This window comes from Montipora capricornis, chromosome 2 (assembly GCF_036669925.1).
Source record: "Montipora capricornis isolate CH-2021 chromosome 2, ASM3666992v2, whole genome shotgun sequence".
In the NCBI taxonomy this organism is placed as follows: Eukaryota; Metazoa; Cnidaria; class Anthozoa; order Scleractinia; family Acroporidae; genus Montipora; species Montipora capricornis.
The window spans coordinates 35,904,417-35,927,126 of NC_090884.1; the positions used below are offsets into that span (position 1 = coordinate 35,904,417).

General features: G+C 37.6%; 1 protein-coding gene and 1 pseudogene across 3 annotated transcripts in view; both read left to right on the forward strand.

Annotated features, from left to right (window-relative positions):
* Nucleotides 1-4,751: 4,751 nt before the first annotated feature.
* On the forward strand, nt 4,752-6,031 carry LOC138037226 (uncharacterized; annotated as a pseudogene).
* Nucleotides 6,032-8,501: 2,470 nt separating this feature from the next.
* LOC138020290 (uncharacterized) overlaps nt 8,502-22,710 on the forward strand; it is a 37,619-nt gene continuing 23,410 nt past the window's right edge. Inside the window, exons 1-2 of one of the 3 annotated variants that reach the window (XM_068867304.1) lie at nt 8,502-8,537; nt 10,390-10,825. In XM_068867304.1, the coding sequence (XP_068723405.1) occupies nt 8,517-8,537; nt 10,390-10,825 (457 nt within the window). In that variant the 5' untranslated portion in view covers nt 8,502-8,516. Of the gene's footprint in view, nt 8,538-9,946; nt 9,995-10,363; nt 10,826-22,710 lie in introns of those variants that run through there. The other 2 variants (XM_068867297.1, XM_068867310.1) reach the window with 2 other exon arrangements.

Consider the following 22,710-nt stretch of genomic DNA (forward strand, 5'->3'; position numbering starts at 1 on the left):
AGGTTTCTTCGCCAGTCTAAGCCTAATCGATATCCATAGAATAATGTAGCATGAGAATTATGGCATCAGGCTTTACATAGCTCCCTTACCCCCTCTAGGTCACCTTACAATTCCGATTTTCGTGCCCGGCGGCCCAACCAGCGTCCCTTTCAGTCCTTTCCCAAGGGTGTGTATTGGCGTTTTCAGTCCGGACAATTTTGCCGGGGATGCAGTTTCAAGCATTCATGCTTTAAATGCGGGGCAGTCCACCCCACAAGCCAATGCACCGCCACAAAATCGAGCGGCACACCAAATAGTGTCAACATCTGTTACTTACTTTGGCTATCTAGGCGAGTGATCATCTATACTGAACAAACAGCTATTTACCTAAGCACTTTTCCTAATGCTTTCAATTCTAAAAAGGCTCAAAACCATGAGATAAATATATATTTCTCAATAAACTCGATCGTGCCCTCGTGTCACGCACCGCTATAACTCCGAAATTAAAAATGCTCTGGTTTCCAAACAAAGCACGCTATTGAGCTTTAAAATTGCAAATGGTTACAAATTTACCGCCTCTTATGCCTGATGGGGATAAAAACTTTCGTGGCTCTTTTGTTTTGGATTTTAGAAAATGATGACGTCACGTGAAAACGATGCATACATTTTTCGCTGGAAAAGGATTCTGTGGTATTTTCTGCCTTTGTGAATTATAATATCGTGTTGTCTATTGAATTTTCGAGCTTAAGGTTGAAATGTGATATGGGAGAATTTTTTTAGTATTGCTCTGTAAGCAGGAAGGGTTCACAGGCTTGTTGGAAGCGTGCTTGAGTTCAAAATGAGCCCCAAAATCAGTGAAAAATTGTAACGCAGATGAATAATAAAGTAGCTGCTATTTCCAAAATGATGGAATTATCTGGTGATAAATAACGCCGTACGCGTCTTGGACAGTAAATTTTGACCTTGCCTAAACAAGGTGTCAACCTCAACAGTTGGGCGATTGTGATCTTTGTTTTGACTTCGCTCATTTCATTGTCAAACTTTATAACACTTGACAGAAAAAGTAAATTACTAAAACCCGGTATCTTGCCATCATTTGACACAGATGCTTCACTGTTTGGCGAGTAACGCCCTGTTTACATGGAGGGAGGGTAACCCTCCTAGAAGGGTAGAAGGGTCAATAGATAGCTCTCGTTTACATGTGTAGGGTTATCCCCGGGGCTATCTCTGTCAACTAAACCGCGGAAACCTGAAGCCAGCGCGCGGTCGCTTAGCATGTAAACACCAAAATGGCGGACAAACGAGATGTTTTGGCGGTAAACTTAAATTTGCTCGCGCTCACATTCTTAGCGGCGGCGTTTCAGTGCTATGGGTTATTGTTTTTGTTACTGGGGACTTTACGAACGAGGACGCGACGCAGTTTTGAAACACCGAAACCGAGAAGGGCCCGGGGCGAGAACGCCGTCACGAAAGCGGGAAAAACAAAGTTACGGATGCGAACGCGACGACAGCCCAGAGACAGAGCAGCGCAAATCCTTCAAACTCTGCCAAACACACTTTCGTTTTATGGCTGGTATCAGTTATACTTCATACAATGGCAACATTCAGAGAGGCAAAGGAAGCTTTATTGTTTGCATATCAAGATAGAAGCATTGATGATACAGAGTTCGCCCTGTTGTACGATTTAAATTCCTCTGGAAATCTCGAATTTCCTTACTGGAAGTATGGTCGTTTCGATCTTGATTCTATGACAGATGATGAGTGTTAGGCTGAGTTTCGCTTTTTTAAGAACGATATTTATTTACTTGGAGAAGTTCTTGATATTCCAGAAATAATGAAATGCCTCAATGGCGTTCTTGTGGACGGGATGGAGGCTTTAAGTGCGTTGTTGAACCGTTTTGCCTACCCGTGTCGGTTTGCAGATATGGTACCTCGATTCGGGAGACCTGTTCCACAACTTTGCATGATTACAAACCGTTTGATGGACTATGTATTCAATGAATATAGCCACCTACTCACACAGTTATGTCAGCCATGGCTTTCCAGGGACCGTCTCCGTCATTTCGCTGCCACTATACATGATAAGGGAGCTCCACTCGAAAATTGTTGGGGTTTCATAGATGGAACAGTAAGACCCCTATGTAAGCCAGATCAAAACCAGAGAATTCTCTATAACGGACATAAGAGGGTGCATGGGATAAAGTTTCAGTCCGTAGTTGCACCAAATGGGCTTATCGCAAGTCTGTTTGGTCCAGTCGAGGGCAGGAGACACGATAGTGGTATGCTAGTTGACTCAGGACTTCTGCAAGAATTATCGCAATACTCGTTTGCACCGGATGGGACACCCTTATGCGTTTATGGCGACCCTGCGTACCCTTTGCGTGTTCATTTACAAGGGCCCTTCAAAGGCGCTAATTTGACACCAGCAGAAGAACTGTTCAACAAGGCCTATGAGCCAAGTCAGAGTTTCCGTAGAATGGCTATTTGGGGACATCGTGAACTACTTTGCATTCCTAGATTTCAAGAAAAACTTAAAAATCGGCTTAAGTCCTGTTGGCAAAATGTACATTGTGTGTGCGCTCTTAAGAAACGCTCACAGTAGTCTTTATCAATCAAGTATTTCGAAGTTTTTTGGAATAGATCCTCCCCAAATCCAGGACTATTTTAATTAGGTTTCTGAAGACGAATGCAATACAGAGAGACCCAAATTCATGACCTTTATATATATCAGTGTTCGGCTACTTACTTGTTCGTAATTCTATTTTGACTAGATTGTAGAATGTCATATCCCCAATTTCAGCTCATTTCATTGTTACAGTGCATTCCCGGCATTTCCAAACTACCAAAGAGTTTGTGCACAAGACTCAGGATCCTTAATGGGGGTATTCTGCAGTTATTACTCATTTTAGTTATTAACGACAACAGCCTACGGACTAAAAAGACTCACAATTCTTTGAATACACCTTGATTGTATCTTAATAGTTACATTGATTTTAATCTAGTGACGAGTACTGTTAAACCCACATGCAAGAGAGATTTTCATTTTAGAAATGTGACCTTAATATTTGGCCTACAATTATTCTTGGAAAAAGGTTTGCCTCATCAGCCCCTCTACATACTCCCTTCCCTAGATTCCCTAGGGATTTTCTTAAAATATGTTTTCAAATAAATGAAGTATCACTAGTTGCTTTTATAGCAGACTGAAAATACAGAATTTTATTGTAGTTTACGCAACAGATCTAGAATATAAATTTTCACTAATTTATTCAACTCTTCTAGCCAGAAAATATTTCGAATATGTCAAATATAAAAGGGAATTTTAAGGCAAGGTGTCTGTCATCCAATGAGATAACAATTATTAAAGGAAATAAGGAAAGGCGGGCTCCTCCGCACAAGAAAAATGCGGTGCCACTGTTGAAATACAAACACTGATCGCTGACAGAAAACGTTTGTCGTGACACTTATCAAAACAAGCACAAAATTTAATAAAATATAAAAACTGGTTTGCAATTGCCCAGTTAAAAATCAAACGACAGTTCTACTAGCATTACTTGTGAATTTAAAGTAAATTAGGTGGCTATTTATTCACAAGTTTGTCCAACAAACTCATCAGTGCTTTAGCTTGATCTTGTTGCTGCCTCAACATCAGTTGTTGTGATGCTAAGAGTTGCTGCTGCTGTTGTTGTTGTTGCTCTTGCATCAGCCGCATCATTTCACTTTGTTGTTGTTGAAACTGACGTTGCTGGTCAATGCTCGCCTGTAGACGTTTTTGATCCAAATCGTGTTGCTCTTTTTTCAGTTGAAGTTCCTCAAGTTTAAGTTCCTGGTCTTTTTCCGCTTTTTTGGACAGGAATAACATGGTCTCGCTGCCACTTCTCCGTTCTCTTTTCTTTACTTTTTGCTGATCATTTTCATCGGAATGTCACTTCATCGTCTCCGACACTTTCTCGAGTGCTTTAAGTCTCATATCTGTGGCCTTTGCCCTCTCTTTCTCAGCCTTTCCTTTCACACTTTCGTCGTCCTCTTTCATTTCTGCATCAGCTGTTTCTTCGAGCGCTAAAATTTCTTCCACCAAGTTTTCAAGTTCTGTGGACTTGGGCGGCGCGATGCCCGAGCTCCTTTCCTTTGCTCTCAACTTCTTTTTGATTCGGTTAATTAAAATACCCACATGATCCCTCCCGGACCTTTTGTCCACAGCAAAGACAGGCTTGGGACGGGTATCAAAGTGTTCGCTATTCTATCCCAAATTTCGCTTCTTTGCGACGAACCCTTTCTTGTTTTGTACGGATTGTCGGAAACAACCTCTCTGCATAACAGGATATCGTGCTCGCTTGTCCAGTACATCACATTACTGCGTGACAAAAAAAAAAAGAAATCTGTTTTAGTTTGTTTTCAACGAAGATAAACTTTAAACTCACTTTAATCTTATAGTTAAGCAGGACGGGAAATTGAATCTTCTAATAAACAAAAATTAGACTTACTTGCCAGTTCTCGACTTTTGTATCGAACTCGGCGGGTCTGCGTGTTGTCCATTCATCATAGCGCGGTAAACAATTGACCTACAGTAGGCAAATTAAATTTTTTTTTGCTATTTTTTTACAACAAATGACATTTTTACGGACTTAGGAAAACAGCCTTGCTTGTAAAGAAGAAAAAGTAAATTGAATTCTAGGTCAAATTGCGGAGAAACTACTCACGTTTTCTCGAAACGCTGCAAGTGCAAACCTCGTGCTCTGAACGTAAAGAAGACGCGTTGTCGTTTAGCGCCAGGCATGCGCAGTGACGTACTTTGTGAACAAATTACTTCCGGTGACGTTTTAGGCTGCATCGCGTACTGCTTCGTAAACTCCCTACTACTGAAAGAAAGACGTCGTCAACAGCAAATGACGCTACAGGCAGCTCACCAGTCCAATGCAGCAGTGGCACAACTCAGATACGTACGAAGGAGAGCAGTTTTCCGGCGAGGAAGACTTTGGCGAAATCCAGGTCGCACAGAACAGTGGTGGCAGAACCTCTTCAACGGAATTCTGCCCGAGTCAGAGTGGAAGAAAAATTTGAGAATGGATCGTGATGTATTTATAGCGCTAGCAGATGAAATACGGCCTTACCTTCAGCCTGGCAGAAGCCCAAGAGGACTTGATGTGCTCTCAGTGGAAAAGCAACTCGCTTTGAGTTTGTACTTTTTAAAAGACCAAGGTTCGCTTTCTATGACAGCAAACGCTTTTGGAATCGCACGTTGTACAGTTTCTGTGATTGTACGTAAATCTGTGATGTCATTGCCAGGGTTTTGGGACCAAAATACATAAAACTCCCGTCAACCGAGCAGCAAATGAAAGATATTGTGAAAGGCATGGAAGATAAATATGGATTTCCACAAGCGTTTGGATGTGTTGATGGAACCCATATTGCAATAAATCAACCCACTGAAAATCCTCACGACCACTTTAGCTATAAACAAAAGTATACATTGAATGTACAAGCGTTATGTGACTGGAGAGGGTTGTTTATTGATGTTGAAGTGAAATGGCCAGGCAGTGTACATGATGGACGGGTTTTTGCAAATTCCAGGGTAAACAGACTGTTAAAAGAGGAAAAGAAACCTATGCTGTTCAAGGAACTTCTTCCAGGGTATGACAAGGTACCTGTAACCTTGTTAGGGGATCCGGCTTATCCACTTCTACCCTACTGTATGAAAGAGTACCCCCATGCACGCACAAATGAAGAAGTTATTTTTAACAATATGTTGAGAAGCGCAATAAATCCCATCGAATGTGCTTTTGGTAGGCTTAAGGCCAGATGGCAAATTTTGAACGAAAGAATTGATATGGGCCTGGTTTTTGTCCCATCCATTGTTTATGCCTGTTTTGTCCTGCACAACTTCTGTGAAATGCAAAATATGACCATAGAAGATGATGCAGTTGCACGGCAAGTTGCATGCGACAGATTGCAGCCTGAGGATGCTCCTGACCGCCTATATTCTTTCAACTCTGCCGAGGGCGCTCATGTGAGGAACATCACCACACAATTCTACAAGCAGCACATTCCACATTAATCTTTTACTTTGTTACCCAGTTATCCATGTTCTCAATATAGTCTATAATTTTGACATGGAAAATTTAAATTTAATTAAGGACGGTGCCTACTTTTGTTACTGTGCATACCTTCTGTGCATCTCAAGATACTCAGGTTTCCTATTGGTGGTGCCTACCAATACAGGGATATCTTTGTGCGGTTTAAAACTATGCAGAGAAAGTAGAACTTAGCAAGTGCTCTTACATGTAGTATTTAAAAAGAAAATTGGGGGGAACCATGTATTCTTCAGAGTTAAAATAATAAAAAATGCCATACATTGCTTTGTATTTTGGCACTTTAAAATTACTGTTTATTAATTATCTCTAAAAAAAAAGGGTGGTTAGCCCCAATTATCTTTTTAGATTCCAATAGCCATTGCTAGGATCTGCTTTTCCGGCATAGTCATAAACTGTGCAAAAATGCCTCCAGGCACTATCCTTAATGTGAATTTTTTAATTTCATTCAATAATAGAATTTATCACAATACAATCTATCATAATTTATTAAGAACAATACAAAAAGTGATCAATATAATTCTGTGTTGTCCCAGAAAATATCCCTTGCCTCCACAAAGGTTTTTTTCGGTTAGAACTTTCCCTCTGAAAGCCCTTTGGATGTTCCTTTTTACCTTCATACTTTCTGGGAATCTAATGACCTCCTGTGGTGTGGGTATGGATATTTTCTGGAACTGCATGTTGACCATGATTTAATAGAAGTTTATGTAAACCTGGATATTGCTACAATTTGAAATAAAACATTGAAATCTTTTCTTTTGGTTAGACATAACATCTTTTTATAAAAAAGAAAAAAACATAAGTAAACCTTAACCTTGATTTATATTCACTTTTTTTTTCTACGACAACTTTTTCTTGCTGTGATCCTCAAATATTGTCTCTTAATACCCTTGAAGTTACAAGTTAAAATTGAAAAAAAAAAGTTCATTAATGGCTAGTTTAAAAATTATAACTGTCATTATTGTCACCTTCATACAAGGTTTGACTGGCCGATAAAATTGGGCCTGTTGCACAAGGGCTGGAGCGCCCACTTTCTTGACCACTTGCAATACGTTGATAATGGGAGGCGGGGAATGCATCTCTATTTTCATAGCTTGCTTTCCAGGTGATCTGGTGACGTAATTCGAAGGACTGGGGAGAAAGATTTTGACGCCGTATCCCACAACCGCGCTCGGCCTTATTTTCGAATTCAACATGGCAGAGGCGAGGTTAGATCTTGTCGGGTCTACTTGACGGTTCATTCAGTAACAGGAAATGTCGTAGACACGTAATGATCTGTTGATTTTTGGCGATGGCAATACTGCAGGGAGTTTGGAAACAACACCTAAGGCCGCGCGCGGTTATGGGATACGGCGTTAAAATTTTTCTTCCCGGTCCTCTAAATTACGTCACCAGATCACCTGGTTGTGTGTCATAGGGAGGGATGTATTGAATCTACCATAACTGTTATACTGTGGAGGGTAATTTGGTTGTGCATAGGGCATTGCAGGACTGGGGTTAGCAGGTGGGTTAGTTAGTGCCATGGGTAGCATTCGCATTCCTGAGGCGATTCCTTCTCCAAGGGATGTCAGACATGTTGTCATCTTTGATATTGAGTCGTCCAATGTTTTGTTGGATCGCTCAAATGCGGCTAACATGTCTTTCTTTAAGTGCATATCCTTTTTTGCGGTACTCATTAGAAGGTGATCCCTTTGTGCTTGGGACAGACTTTTTTCCATGTGTTTCCTTTTGTTGTCCACAAGCTTGGGGATATTGGAAACACTAACTTTACCTTTTCTCTTACTGGATTCGGCGTCAGTTGAAGAACCAGATGTATCAGCTGGGGACCATTCTGCAAATAATAATAATAATAACAATAATAATAATAATAATAATAATAATAATAATAATATTAAAATTATGTCAGAATAAGTTTGAAAAACATTGAACTGTCGTGTTTATCTTTTATTTAGCTGACTTAATGATAACAGCCACTAATGATTTTTCCCATTATTAATATCATTAGGAAGCAGTACTGAAGCAAAAATACTGCAGTTTATAATGATGTATTTATGAAATTGGCACTTGCTGCATTTTGCAGGAAATTATGTCATAAGCATCTGGGGGTCAAATTGGTTTGCACCAGCCAACCCAACCAAATCAGCTGAAGTTTATGGCAACGAAATCTTGTAGTCAGTCTGTACGTCGCACAATCTCGTACCCAGAGTCCTCGGGCTTTTTGGCCAGCGGGTGAGCGCCCGGAGAGACTCTGGGATAATCGACCCCATTTTCCCAGAAAACGTGGGTTCCGGTCTTATTACGTATGCTTGAGTTTATTAACCGGAAACAGAAACGAGAAAACCGTACACAGTAGAAATGGCGGGTTGAAAGTCTTCGAGAAACAAGAATTTTAGCCTTACACACAAAGAAACTGGAGAAATGATCATTGGCTTGCTGTAAGAGCAAGTGAAGATGAAACTTCTGACGCTTTCGGTGAGTGTATTTTTAGTGTTTCAGCGTACATTCCATCGTTCAGAATGCAATGAGAATGCCATCGTGCAAGCAACACGATCGACAATTTTTTTGTGGAAACGACACAAATGTCCTCTTCTTCTACAATTTGATGTTTCCGTAATTCTGAATGGCTTCGACAAGACCTTATTCCACGGATTTCTCCTCAAAGGGACTGATGTAATGTTTTCCCACGGTACTTTTGCAACAGCAACAGTAATCACTTTTTAGCAGTGTGGGAAAATTCCCACGCGGTATAAGACATAATTCAAACCTCGTCGTTTTATCATTTTGGTGATTCATATATTTCTGAGGTAGAAAAATCAAACAGCACTGAAACTAGTTTTTGATTTTGAATCTCCCTCCAAATTCTGGGGCTTCCGAATTACTTACCGACTTCCTGTCGGACTGCCATTGTTACGCAAGCGGCCAATCAAAAATATAGTTCAAGTCGATTATCCCAGAGTCTCTCCGGGCGCTCACCCGCTGGCCAAAAAGCCCGAGGACTCTGGGTACGAGATTGTACGTGGCAAAGTTTGCAAAAAATCCAGACTCATATGCTACTGGGTTTTAGGTGTGAGTAGCGACGCTCGACAAGTCCTTGTTTATTATTCCTCATTTATCATTGTAGGGGCTGTGTCAATGTGTTGTCTTTTGGTGCGCGTGCCTGCGGCTTGGGATGGGGCTCGCCATAAATTGTGGCTTTTGGCTGTTTTTCGTCCTAACTTAATTCACTGAATCAAAAACTATCAGCTTACACTAAGCAATGAGATATTACTAATTTGACATATTGGTACTTGTAATCGGTTTGTAATAAATGCGACTTTAGTGGCCAAATTAATCCACACATTAGTGTCTGTGACGTGATTCAGTGAACCCTGTCCTAGCAGCATGCACACCCCCCAAACGTCAGCTTTTTTAGGCTTCCGTGATTCTACTTTCTGTTAGGGCACCGCTCTCGGCATAAATTGAAGTTTCTCGCATTTTTGGCTCGCGTTCCTCTCGTGTTTTGACTTAGTTTTGACCCCTATGTCCTTTTGTTGTTGTAAAAAACAAATTGATGTCAGTTTTTCATGCGTCTGTCCTGTTATTGACAATGAATTTCGTCATAACATTGTCAAAGTAGTCGACAGATCCACTCGGCTATCGCCTCGTGGATCCACAGCTACTTTGACAATGTTATGACGAAATTCATCAATAACAGGACAGACGGATGAAAAACTGACATCAATTTGTTAAATCGTCCATAAATCGCTAACATTTGGAAGAAAATGTCATATTTCGAGCAGTTGGTGTGGAAACAATATTCTCTTCCCAGTCGTAAAAAGAAATTCCTATTTTCCAATTTTCCAAGCGTTTTACGTTCGAACTCGTACAATCTGGACCGGAAGATACCGTTGACGGAAATGCGGAGCGTAAACTGGGTCCGTTTTAGACAGGTTTGTGGCTTACGAATTTTTGCGATGTTGTTAGTTGTCATTTCCCCTCACAAAGAGAAGAAAGGCTGGTGACTCGCGGTGACCTCGTCCCACAAATTGCTCTCGCATCACAAAGCAACGGATCAAATCTCCATAAAAACACTATAGTGTTAAGGCCAGATAAATTTCCTATCACATCAACTCTACTCCGGGATTGCACAGCGCTTTTTGACGGATAAATGCCAATTAATGTTCGGCTTTTCATGATCTTCCAATTCGCTCGCCTCTTTGTGTGGCTACGGCCGTTCTGTTTTGATGGCGATCATGTTACATTCTGCACTCTCATTGGCCAAAATTGTCCAATTGTCTTTTACGTGTATAGCTTGCTTCCCCTAATCATTTATTTTCATTACAAGGGATGTTTCATATGGTTAGATATCATCGCTTTCTCAATGGAATTTCACCGCAGAAGCAAGGAAGAAACGAAAACATTTCTCTGGCGTTTGGTCTTTCTTGCGCCCTGCTTCATCGTCGTTGTTGTCATAATTGCATATATTGTTGGCGTATTGCTTCAAATCGCATCGTTTCTCTTGCACCTACGATTTTTGATACCGCGCGCCCGTGTTTCCGCCTTTGCCTGTCTTTTCGATGCGAAAGTGAAAGTAGGTGACATATTTAAATATCTCATCTTATCTGGGCTGGGATGCTGCTATCTCATTCTCCTGGCAACGTTGCCGCCCGCAAATCGCAAGAAGACAACTTCTCAAAGCAACGATACCACTCTTCGCTTTCGTGGAAGGAAAAATGACGCGTACAATGGCGTACACCATGCGGCAGACGATGATACTGATGGTATGATTATTCCAATGTACTATGACATAATTAAGGAACGACAGGAGCCCATAACTAGGAGCCTACAATTCTAATACAAGGTCTACGTAACGGCATTTCACAGATGAAGCCGAGACACGCCTGAAATAACATTTGGGTTGCGGGAGTCACCATTCTCAATCCCATGGGTACTTATTTCTCATGCAAGACTCTGTAAAATCAATCTAAGAATAACTCGGTGTACAAAAACGTCGTTCCAAAACACAATTAGGTTGTACCTTCCTAATGATCGGCTCCTGACGACGACGACATCGATTGCTAGACTGAACGACTTTACATTTTGGCTCCTGTCTTGCCATCCACTGTTATTAGGTTTTTAGGTTCGGCGGGGGCGTTTGTTTCTATCTTAAACCTTTGTGTTGAGATGCGTAAGCCAAACTGCAAGCCTTTTCTCAATGCCACCTGCATATACCTCCCGATTCCCTCAATTGAAATCCTCTCTCTCTCTCTGAGACTTTAGTTCGGAAACTTGATGTTGAACAGGGGTGGATCCAGGATTTTACATGAGTGATTTGCACCAACTAAACTAGGGGGTTTGAAATTTAGTGCTCTCAAAACGCCATTTTCCTGCATTCTGATAGCACCTCAAGCCATTCAGACACATAAGCAGCACCTCCTCCAGAAAGCCATAATTCTGTCTTAACAGTAGTTGCAAACGACTCTATTGCTTACTTTCATGTTACTCTGGTTTGTCTGATAAAACCAGCAGACAAACCAGAATAACACGAAAGTAAGCAATAGAGTTATACTGTGTTTGACTATACAAAGTGTTGAAAAGGGTTGACAGGCCTACACGACTCCCTTGTACGTGGTCTGGTTTCTGTTGCCTTTTGTCATGATTTTGCTCTCTTGAGTAAATATTTGAATGGACGCTTCTTTTAGGCTGTTCCTGTAGGATTTATTTAGCAATGGTTTTTTGCCCTATGAGGCTTTACATTTGAATCTCTATATTTCTGTGTGATACTGTTCCTTCCAAGAAAATATTTGGTCTTGATAATAATGTTTTTTAGTTTCTTAGTGTTGATTTTCTCAGCAGTAATCTGAATGTGACCTTATGGCCTCAGTATCTGCGCCAATTTAATTCTATGCTCTACCGATTTGTTTATCGGCGGTAGAAGCGAGTGATCTTCTGGTTTTAAATGTTTGACCCGGGCCCAGGTTCATTTTGTTTTTGAACGCTTGTTACATTGCGCCCTGTGTCAGTGAGATAGCTGGCTTTTTATAGGCTTTGTTTGCCCTTTTTCTGCGTTTCTTAAAGTGCCAATAAAACGAAAAACGACCCTTTTCTTCTGACTTTTTTCCAACATAAAATAGTAGTCTGGGTTCCGAAATAAACATCCATGTTAAAATAAAGCAACAGAAATGCTTTTAACCTCACAATTTGTCGGACTGAAATCACGATTTTTCCGCCGGTCCGCCATTGCTGAAATCGTGTTCCATACGAGCCGACAATTTTTCAGCGGCTGATCGCATCGTGACGTCAGATTCTCATCACGAGCATCTTCGAGACCATCGAAGACCGGTCAACTCGCCTACGTGCAAACTCGCCTACAACTTGTCAGCTCGCCTACGTAGGCGAGTTCGCTTCCTGACGTAGGAGAGTTCACTCAAGTAATGCTTGCCGTTTGTAACTTTATCATGGTTATCATTTTGTGAACAATGCTTGCGACTATAGCACGTTTTCTTGGTCTTGTGAACGTCATCTTGGCATTATTTATAATGTTCGTGAATTTCGTCAGTTGGTTCAAGCTAGGAAAATGATTTTATTTCAGGGTAACGCTACACAACCGACAATCAATAGTTCTGAAGTTAGTAGTTATAGACTTGGGGGTACGAGCACATTTTTGCAAAAATGTTCTCATACCAACCCAACTCCATACTACTTTCCATTTAATGGCTTCCAACTTTTAATCTCGTATGTTTTTCCATATTGTGGTTTCATATTTTTGATCTCGTATTTTCGGCTACCAATTATTGATCTCGTATTTATGATCTCATATTTTTGAAAATCTATATGTTATTTAAAATGCGTGACTTTCTTAGAAAAATCACAAAGCATGACATTCTCGGAAATAAAGAAAGGGGGTTCCCCCGTGATTTTTAACCAACCACAAGCTTCACATTTTTACTCAACAATTGTGAAATTTTTCAGTGAAACTTTTCAAATTTGTGCAATTATTTTGTGAAGTTGCATGCATGAAGTGTTTTTAAATATTTGCATAAGAAAATCAAACGGAAATAATCACCATAGCGTGACATTTTAGTTAACTTTATGAGTAAACTTTATGAGTAAACTTTATCATTCAGATTGTTCTTGCGGTACTTGTATGTAGACCGGCACTGCTGTGCCGTGACGTCAGCAGTCAACTTTTTAGATTTTATAGTGACCGTATGCATAACTTGTCACACTATTATTGTTAATGTACCGCTTGTCATCGAAGCAAGATAATGACACTTTATTAAGCTCATAGCTTCGAAGTTGATGTAAGTTGCTTCTGATTGTTTTCATGGTGTGATGCATTTGTTCATTATTAAACAGTACGTTTTTATAATTTTTATGAGTGATGTTCTTTTTGATGATATTCTTCTTGATTCCCTTTGCTGTCTTTCCGCCTTTGTCATTGTCTTTCATATATGAATACATTTTCGATCTTAATCCGACGAATTCGGTTATCGGTATGCCTGCCGCTTCATCTTTGAATTTACCGATTACTTTTTTATTTATCGTGTTGAAATATTGTGAATCTTGCGGATAATCACTGTTGTCGAATTTGTCTTTATCATTCCAAAAGTCTTGATACACATCACTGGTTTCAATTTCATAAGTTAAGCTGTCTGTGTCTGTGAATAATAATTTAGCTTCACTGCCGTACTTTTGTTTGATATAATTGTAGTGGAAATCATACATAAGCGTCTTACTAAGATCTAGGATACACATACCCACATAAGCCGGCCTGTTTAGGGTTAGTGTTTCTTTGATTTTATGGATGCCACTAGATTTTCATTAAAGATCTTGCTACTAACATATGTTGGTTTAGCAGCCATTTTTAATAGTTTGTTTTCATCGGTCACTAATCTGACATCTACTCTTTTTCTAATGTTTTCCATTGTTTTGCCAAAGACGCTGTTGTTCATTAGTTTGAAGAAATCTTTCTCGAAAGCATTTTTAGCATTAGTTCTTTTCTCAGTATTGAAGTCAATATATTGCTTCAACCATGCGGACTGATTGAACTCTAGTACTCGATGGACTTTAGTTATTTTCAAACCAAGATCAGTGTACAATTGTAGGTTTCTGTAATGAAGAACGTACTTTTCTTTATTGCTTAATGTAGGTATCAGTTTATGAACTAAACCAGTTGATACATTAAATTTATCGGCTATTTCTTGACAATAATTAGAAAGCATATCTTTGTTGACTTTTATTTTTTCAGGTCCTAGAGGGTAGTCATTATGCAAATCATGTAGTTCTTCTGGATATGCTAGGTCGACTTCTAGTATTAAACCTTTATTGCTATCTTCTGTGTACTTGGCTAAGTCTATCTTATCAATATGGTTTTTAGTCATCCATTTGAAACCGCCAGTTGGTAAATATTGACTCATTGCCCAACCATACAGATTGTTAGCATCTAGATACATGATATACTTTGAGGGCGCCTTTTCATCATATGTTTTCATGTATTTATTGTTTGCTTTTCCATACCGGTTGGCAATGTAACTTATTCCACCACGCATTCCTTTTTCAATGAACTGAAACATGTCAATATTAGTCATGAGCTCTAATTTAATGTCAGTCATCTTTAACATAGCATCCCATGAAAGCCCTGGGGATGTGAAATAATGACAGGGGTCTAGTTTGTAGTATTGCAGACAGGTCTTTCGAAAGTTTTCAAAGACATCTGCTAACAGAAGTATGTCGGATTTAAGATATAAGTCATGGTACTCACCCATATTTTTCAGATTGAAAGTGTTCCATACATTTTGAGCATGTTTTTATTGATCATCTGTTATATCCTCATCATTTAATATACTGTAAAATTCTTCTTTTGGTGGTAGCTTTTCATTGAATTTATCAAAGCTATCCATGAAGTCGTATGGATATACTCCTTTTTGAGACATTAAATCAAGCTTTTCGTTTTTGTATATTTGAGAGGTATATTTTAATGATTCTTTTGGTAGATTACTCACTAGTTTTTCCAAACTAGAGCTCATGAATTGGAAACTATCAATGAAGGTAAGATGATTGCCAAGCATGAAAGCCATATACTTTTCCATGTTGTTTGGTATGGCATTGATATTCATTTGACACTTTTCGCCTTTCTTGTTTGTATATGTATGCTCTTTGACTATTTCACCAATCTCTTGCATTATAAAATGACTGTCATACCCACGGAGATTGTGAAATATAACTGGTAATTTCTCAGTCAATCTGAAATTTAGGTTACAATCTTGATGAGCGGATCCTCTGTATTGACCAGTTATATGACAGTGATCTCTCACTCTCACATCAGTTTTATTGTATTCTTTCTCACATATATGACATTTTTTTGCTTTTTGGAATTCTTTTTCATCATCATTTGTCATTCTCAATGGTTTGTTAAATTCCTTTTTCATAACCTTCTTACAATATTTAACTTCCTCTAGCATAGCTTCCATAAATTTGTAAACGGCTTTTTCGCCTCTGTAAATTTGTACTGGTTTCGTGTATTTATCATCATAACAACAAACAACCTTGTATCCATAACCACAGTCTGTATGCTTCTGATAAGCTTCAGTAAATGATTTGTCATTATTGGGTTGACATCCATGTATTTTTTCAGTTATAGCTTCGAAGTCTGCATATATTACAAATGGAACTGGTACTTGTTTATGGAAATTATTGAATTTTAGTATGTTATCATCTTTTGTTGGCATTTTAATCGCTTGTGTGCCATTCACTTGGATACAGTTTTCTTTATGATCAGTTAATACTCTTTCAGAACTGAAACACTGAAGACAATGCATGCAAAAATGTTTCCTCTCTTTGTCCTTTGTTTGATTGTACATAAACTTGTTGAAATCTTTTATTAATACATAGTGCTTGTTTTCATTTTCTGTTATAAGAAGCAGATTCATACAATCTTCATACTTTTCTTTTGATACATAAATGGGATATTTTTGTTTTTCTTCATAACCAAATACATTGATGTTGATCTCATTATGTTTTTCTATTTCATTGTACTGCTTTGTGGTTATTGGGAATTCAATTCCTGAATAATTTAAATTTTCAATGAATGCTTTATCTGATTTTTTTATTCTTTGAGGATTTCTGTCTTGAGGATTAAGATGTCGAATATGACACCATCTAAAACATTCATTGTCACTGTTTTTTATGTTTATTAAACTTTGAGAACTGTTTCTGAGTTCATGTGGTAGTTTAATGTAAGAAGATCCTTTAATTGGTTCATATTTTACCACATTGAGATAATGGTTGTTAATAGATTCAATAGTCCAACCTGAACCCTCTGAAATCCATACAGCAATGTTATTTAAGATTTCTTGTTTTGATAAAGATAAAGCCAGTTCAATTTGTGTGTCATTTGTTATTGTTTGGGGTTGACTGTTGAAATAAGCTGTTTTAATCACTCTTTCTTCGTGACCTGTTTCCTTTTCAAATGTCACCTTCAGTGTTTCGGCAAACTTAAGCCCTTTCATCGATGTTAATACACTTGTGATATGGTATGCAAGAGCCTTTCGTGTACTATTTAGTTGTGCCAATGGGTCTTTGTCATTTTGAATACTCATTTCATAAGACTTTGTATAACCTTTTAATGCTTTTGCTGTTTGCTCAATCTTAGTTCTAGGCGCTGGAACTGGCCTGTTTAATTGTTCTATTTCTTGTAACCATTCATAAGGAGGAGCCGGCAGTCTCTGTCTCTCAAAATAGTCAACAAGTTCTTTTACACTCTTTCTTGGTTTTACAGTCCTTGGTGCTAGCACTGGTTTTTTATCTTGCTTGAGAAGCAATTTGATTAGTTCAGATTTACTGAGCTTTTTGAGATCTTTTTTATTCATACTATAATGTGACATATTGTTATTCATATATACTTGCTATAGATATTATTTTTTAAGTGCTTTTTTATGTGCGTTTAAAATGAAACTGCTTTCAAAAGAATATAGGACAGGTATTTCAACGCATCCAAATCAATGAATGTCTTGAAATGTAAAAAGTCATATTTATTATGGTTTATCTGCTTCTTTTTGTGCCAAAGCATTTTGATGATGTTTTTTTGTTTTCAAATGACAATGCTTTCCAGCAAGAGTGTAATTTTTATTATTGTTACATATATTGCAAAACCATTCTTTATGCAACATGTAATCATTTTTTCTTTGTTTTCTTTCTTCATCAGTATAAAATCTCGGTCTTCCTTTTGGTTTGATCAATTTTTCACATATCTCACAAAAATAAGTCTTGTTTAGATTTTCTCCGTTCATATATAAAAACTATATATTAAAATTTTTTTAAATGTGGTTCGTTTGTTCTGTATTCATATCCTAACTGTTGAACCATTTTTGCAATTTTTTCATTTTCATATTAAGTCATGTCATCATTGACAATGAAATCAGGTGGATGTGATTCTTTGGGATTTGTTAGAATTTTGGTTATGTGTTCCATGATTTGCTCTGGGGTTTTTGTCGACATTTATATACTATTATTTAGATATTTTTTTCTACATCTGCGTTCAATATATTTGTTACTTTCTTCCATATGTTTAATGACTTCAAATATAACATCATCATAAGAATTGCTCATAAGATACTTGCATTTGTTCGTTTCATACATCTTTTTCATATGAAGTTGTTTCTCAGACACATTGTATGAACCTGTCGGGCTTTTAAATTCAATGCATAAAGAATTGTGTTTACTTGTTGGGTTTAACAGCATGAGATCGCATTGTCCTGACATGTAACCTTTTTTCCATGATGTTGAGCGTATTAAAGGCGATTTTTGGTTTTCACCTAGACCAGCGATCATTAAAGCTTTTTCGGGATATTTGTCTCTTATAAATTGCACAACTTTGCAATGCAAGTCATATTCACTTTCAATCATTAATTTTTTGCTTTTCATGTTGTAATATCCTTTCTTTCTGATTGATGGTAAAACTTTGTTGGTTACCCAATGTTTGAATTCTCTTGCTACAGGTTGTTTGGAAGAAAGAATGAGAGAATAAAATCCTGATTCATTGATGAATGTAGATTTTGCGTAAAGGCACTTAATTATGCCATCTTCGGGGCTTTTCAAGGGGGGAACGTTTCGTTCCCCCCTGATTTTGGCTTGATTTTTAAGTCCATCAATTTTTTGTCGTCTTCGTGCACATGATCTCTGATCGCTTTTCGTGTATTTTTATAGTTCAGTATCAAAGCTATTTCTTTGCCGCGGAACCATATTTGGTCTTTTTTGTCGATGTAACAATTAATGTCTATATTTAGTTTATTGTTTTTGTAATTGGTCTTATGTAACTCCATTTATATAATTAACTATATATTTTATTTTTAAATATTTTTGAGTGCGTTTAAACATAACCAGAAACAGATTATATTTTCGGCTACGAATAGCAAATAAACAGTAAGTACCGTAATTAAGTTGATATATTATACATATGTCTGTTTATATATTTTCAATATCTTTCAATGGTATCCAGCTATTGAAATCGTCACTGTATCCCTTCCATTTTACCAGAGCTTGTTTCTTCTTATAATCCTTCCGAATTACTTTATCAATACGAAAAATATCCTGTTTAGCTTTCAATAATTCAGGTTCATAAAAACTCCCTTGTATGTCTTCACCTCTGAGATCTTTTCATTTCAATTTGGTGTGTAACCCTTGTCAAACACATTCCGTTTATACTTGGATATTCGAACCTTGTCACCAACCTTAAATTTAGGTTTCTGTTTCAATGTTTCTGTATCACCATAGAAATTGAAGTAAACGGTTCCTTCATTCCTTTTATTAGATGCTTCAACAGGTGTCATCTTTATGCTTGAATGTTTTCTGTTGTTGTACTGTTTCACTAGTTTTGGTAACATATCTAAATACTGTGTATTACCTTGAACAGTAAACTGTTTCCACATTTTGGATTTAATTGTTCTATTCCACCTTTCAACCACTGAGGATTTCTCCTCATTTTCGGTTGAATACATAAGTATCCCATTTTTGTCTAACAAGTCCTTCAATTGTTTGTTATAGAACTCCTTTCCCTTATCAAGCCATAAATATTGTGGTTTTCTACCTTCCTTGAATATTGATTTGAATGCTTCAGTGATAGATTCGCCTTTCTTATCCTTCAATGGTACGATCCAACCATATTTACTGAAAACATCAATGACCATTAAAAGATATCGGTAACCCTTATTCCATTTACTAAACTGTTGCATTTCAACTAGATCACTTGCCCATATTTCATCAATATGATTTGTGATTACACGCCGCCGAGTAAAGTTGCGTCTTATGGATGCATGTAATTCATCTGCTAATTTTTCTTGCCAGTTTTCTTCACTCGACGGCTTTTTCCGTTTTTTGGAACACCAAGACCAAGCTTTCTTTTTGTTTTAATGGCATACATTGTTGGTGTAGCAAACCAAGGTCTTTGATTAAATGGCATTGCTTTTATACTATCTTCCGTAATTTTATCAGCTGCATGCTTTTTAGCCAGATCGTCTCCAGCTTCACTGTATGCTATATCGTGTTGTTGACAAACAGCATCCAATTTATTGATGGGATCTCTATATTTTGGATCATTTGAAGCCAATCTATCTTCAAGCTTTGTTCCTGGACCACAATAATTGTATTTTTTACCCGTTGGAGTTCTCAAATGGAGTTCTCCAAGCTTTGCTAACTGTTTTTGAATATCAAGAGCACCACCGTCTAGATCTTTTCTGTTTGTTGTGTATTTTTTCTTGGGTCTTATTTTTGTCCACAATTGATCGAGGGCTTCAGATCCGACTTTATGAAGTAGAGGATTCATTTTTCTCAAACAATAATCTATTGCTTTTTTCTGCAAATTCGGGTCTCTCATCAATTTGGAACTATAATATCTACCCATTTCAACTGCTTTTTTGCCAAGATAAGGTACTCCTTTGGTTAAAAATAATTCTGCTGCTGTATTACCTAAATCTGACATAATCCCTTTGCCTGCCATCTCTGACAGGCTATTTAGTTTCCCTGTTTTTTAACAAATTTGGTCTTTTTAATGCCGCATTCAGCACAAGTGCAAAAAAACATTAGTCTGCCATTTTTAGTTGTTTTGTAACCTGAAGGCTCAGTACATTCAGTGACCTTCTTCTGCTTAATACAATATGATTTCATAATATATATAAGTTAGATATTTCTGAAATAATGTTCGATAAATCTCTCATTTTTCATTGTGTCATTTATATCGAACACTTGTAACAAATCATAATACGAATTACCCTTATTCATTTCGTTTAAGAAGAAGAGACAGAAATACCCACAAGTTGTTGTTTGTATGTTTTGTATCTGATTGTTTTGATGTAACAAAGTCAGATTTTTCTTTTTGGCATGATTTACCATTTCTTGAAAAGGTGGCATACCAAATGAATCAAAATAATTTATTACATTGTCCTTAACATAAGTGGCTACCCAGTGAGATCCTGACATATAAGCTGGTTCAAGATTGTAGATAAACAACGCCTGTTTATGGTTATGTGGAACATTTTCATCTCTTGACAGTACGTCATTGATCGGTATATTCAAATATTTGCACCATTTGATTAGATCGTGGTTGGACATAGGTATGTTTTTGTGAAATTTTGGTTTTACAATATGTCTCCTATGATTGGGATTGAATTGAATGGTGAGTTTTTTCCCAATAGTAGTCCCTTTCCTGATTTTTTTTTGGTTGAGGTTTTTTTTTTTTTTACCATTACCAGTCACATATGGTGGATAACTGTAAAATGGAGGGGGCATTCCAATTCTGGGTGCTCCATTACCATTTTTAAACCAAGGTGGTATACCTGTCCTCGGTGCTCCTTTTCCAGTCATCTTTTTCACAAGATCCAAAGCCAAAGGAATTCCAATGCTAGCTAGCAGTGTTCCGAGAAATCCACCTGATTGTGTTTTAGTAGGTGTTATTTTAACTCCAGATCCTGTTTTAGCTGCTTTAACAATATCTCTTTGCTGTTTTGTCGTGAACATATTCAAATATGGTATCAATTTGTTGATTGCATTGAAAGGTATCATCATAGGCAATGGCATAGCACCACCTTTTTGACCCTTTCCAGTTATGGCTTTCAAAGCCTGTCCAACTCCTTCTGATGCTAAACCGGACAAAGCTGACAAGCCTAGGGTTTTACCAATTGTTGGTAATGCTCTCGTACCAAGTGACAATACGGTACTCAAAAGACTTCCACCAATTTGGTTTCTTATATTGGTCTTGGCAAGTTTTATATCCATACCTTTGTCCAATTTGCGATTTTTTTCCAATCTTTTTTTTACCGTAGCTGGAACATAAAGCGTGTCATTTCCATGAAGAGAATCATTTTTTAGTCTCAGAACGATTGTTTCTCTTTTATGGTAAGCATTACTCAGATTCTTTTTTTGATTGTCTGAAAGTCTGACTTTGATTTCGTAAAGTTCAGTCATATAATATATGTTATATAATTTCAGTTACAAAACATATACGATTAATAAATATCCAGTTAGAGTCATTGAGTCATCAACTTTTGGTGTTATCGACTTCTTTACATTATAACCAGTTCATTTCCGATTTTGTCAATGACGACTGTTTCTTCATATAAAACGATAGCATGTACGCTGAAAGGACTGTCGCCAGCACTATTAGCATTGAGTTTATACCTAAAAATCAACTGTTTGGGATCTCTTGTTACTTTCTCTGCCTGATATGATAGATCGAAATAGATTAGAGGATAAAGAGAGTTGTAATTCGCTAGGTTGAGTTGTGTGCCAGTGTTGTAATCATTTTTCCTCATTGCATAAGACATTAAATCGTTCAAGATTCTTACTTTACTTTCAGAATCATATTCAGCTTCGGGATAAAAGACACCATTACCATATTCTAATCTGCATGTTGTCAAATAACTACCATTTGCACGATCGGCATTTATATTAAAGGTGTCAAATTCATATGGATTTGCCGCTTCATTCCTTGTTTTAGCTCGTTGTAGGTATACAAAAATTGCTTTAACATTGTCAATACTAGAAGAAATCTGGAAGAATCCACTACCATTCCTAGGACTTGACATTTGATACATTTCTCTGAGATACGTCCATTTATCCTGTTTCAAAAAAGAACCAATGAACTTGTCATACAGACTGTCTTTTGGTGTCAATTTTGGAACCCATAGTAGAAATCTGTTAATGACAACCCTTTCATCATCGACTGCATCAAGTTTTTGAAGTAGTTCTCTGTCATCCGGTAGCTTCAAAGTAAATTCAAGCTGCATTGGTACCAGCATCTTACCCTCCAACTCTTCAAAAAAACTGTAACGATTGAGAGGTATGATTCTATTGACATCAGAATTCCCCGTTGTTAAAAGTCGTCTAGCCTCAAATCCTGCATTCTGATTAGCATTTGCTATCAGATGACTTGTATCTAAATACCAAAGACTGTTCTTTGCTACTGAGCGACTAAAATCGTCGCTATATTCTAGCAGGTTTTTTACAAAAACAACCTTATGAAGATTGTCAGTATCGTACACAATTTTACCAGCGCTTTTTATCATCATATGACCAATCAATGAATGAGATCCATTAATGACTGTTATACGATCTGCACCATAAGCTGTACCGTCAGCCAGTTTTTGTACCTGAAACTGAACCTCGAAATAAG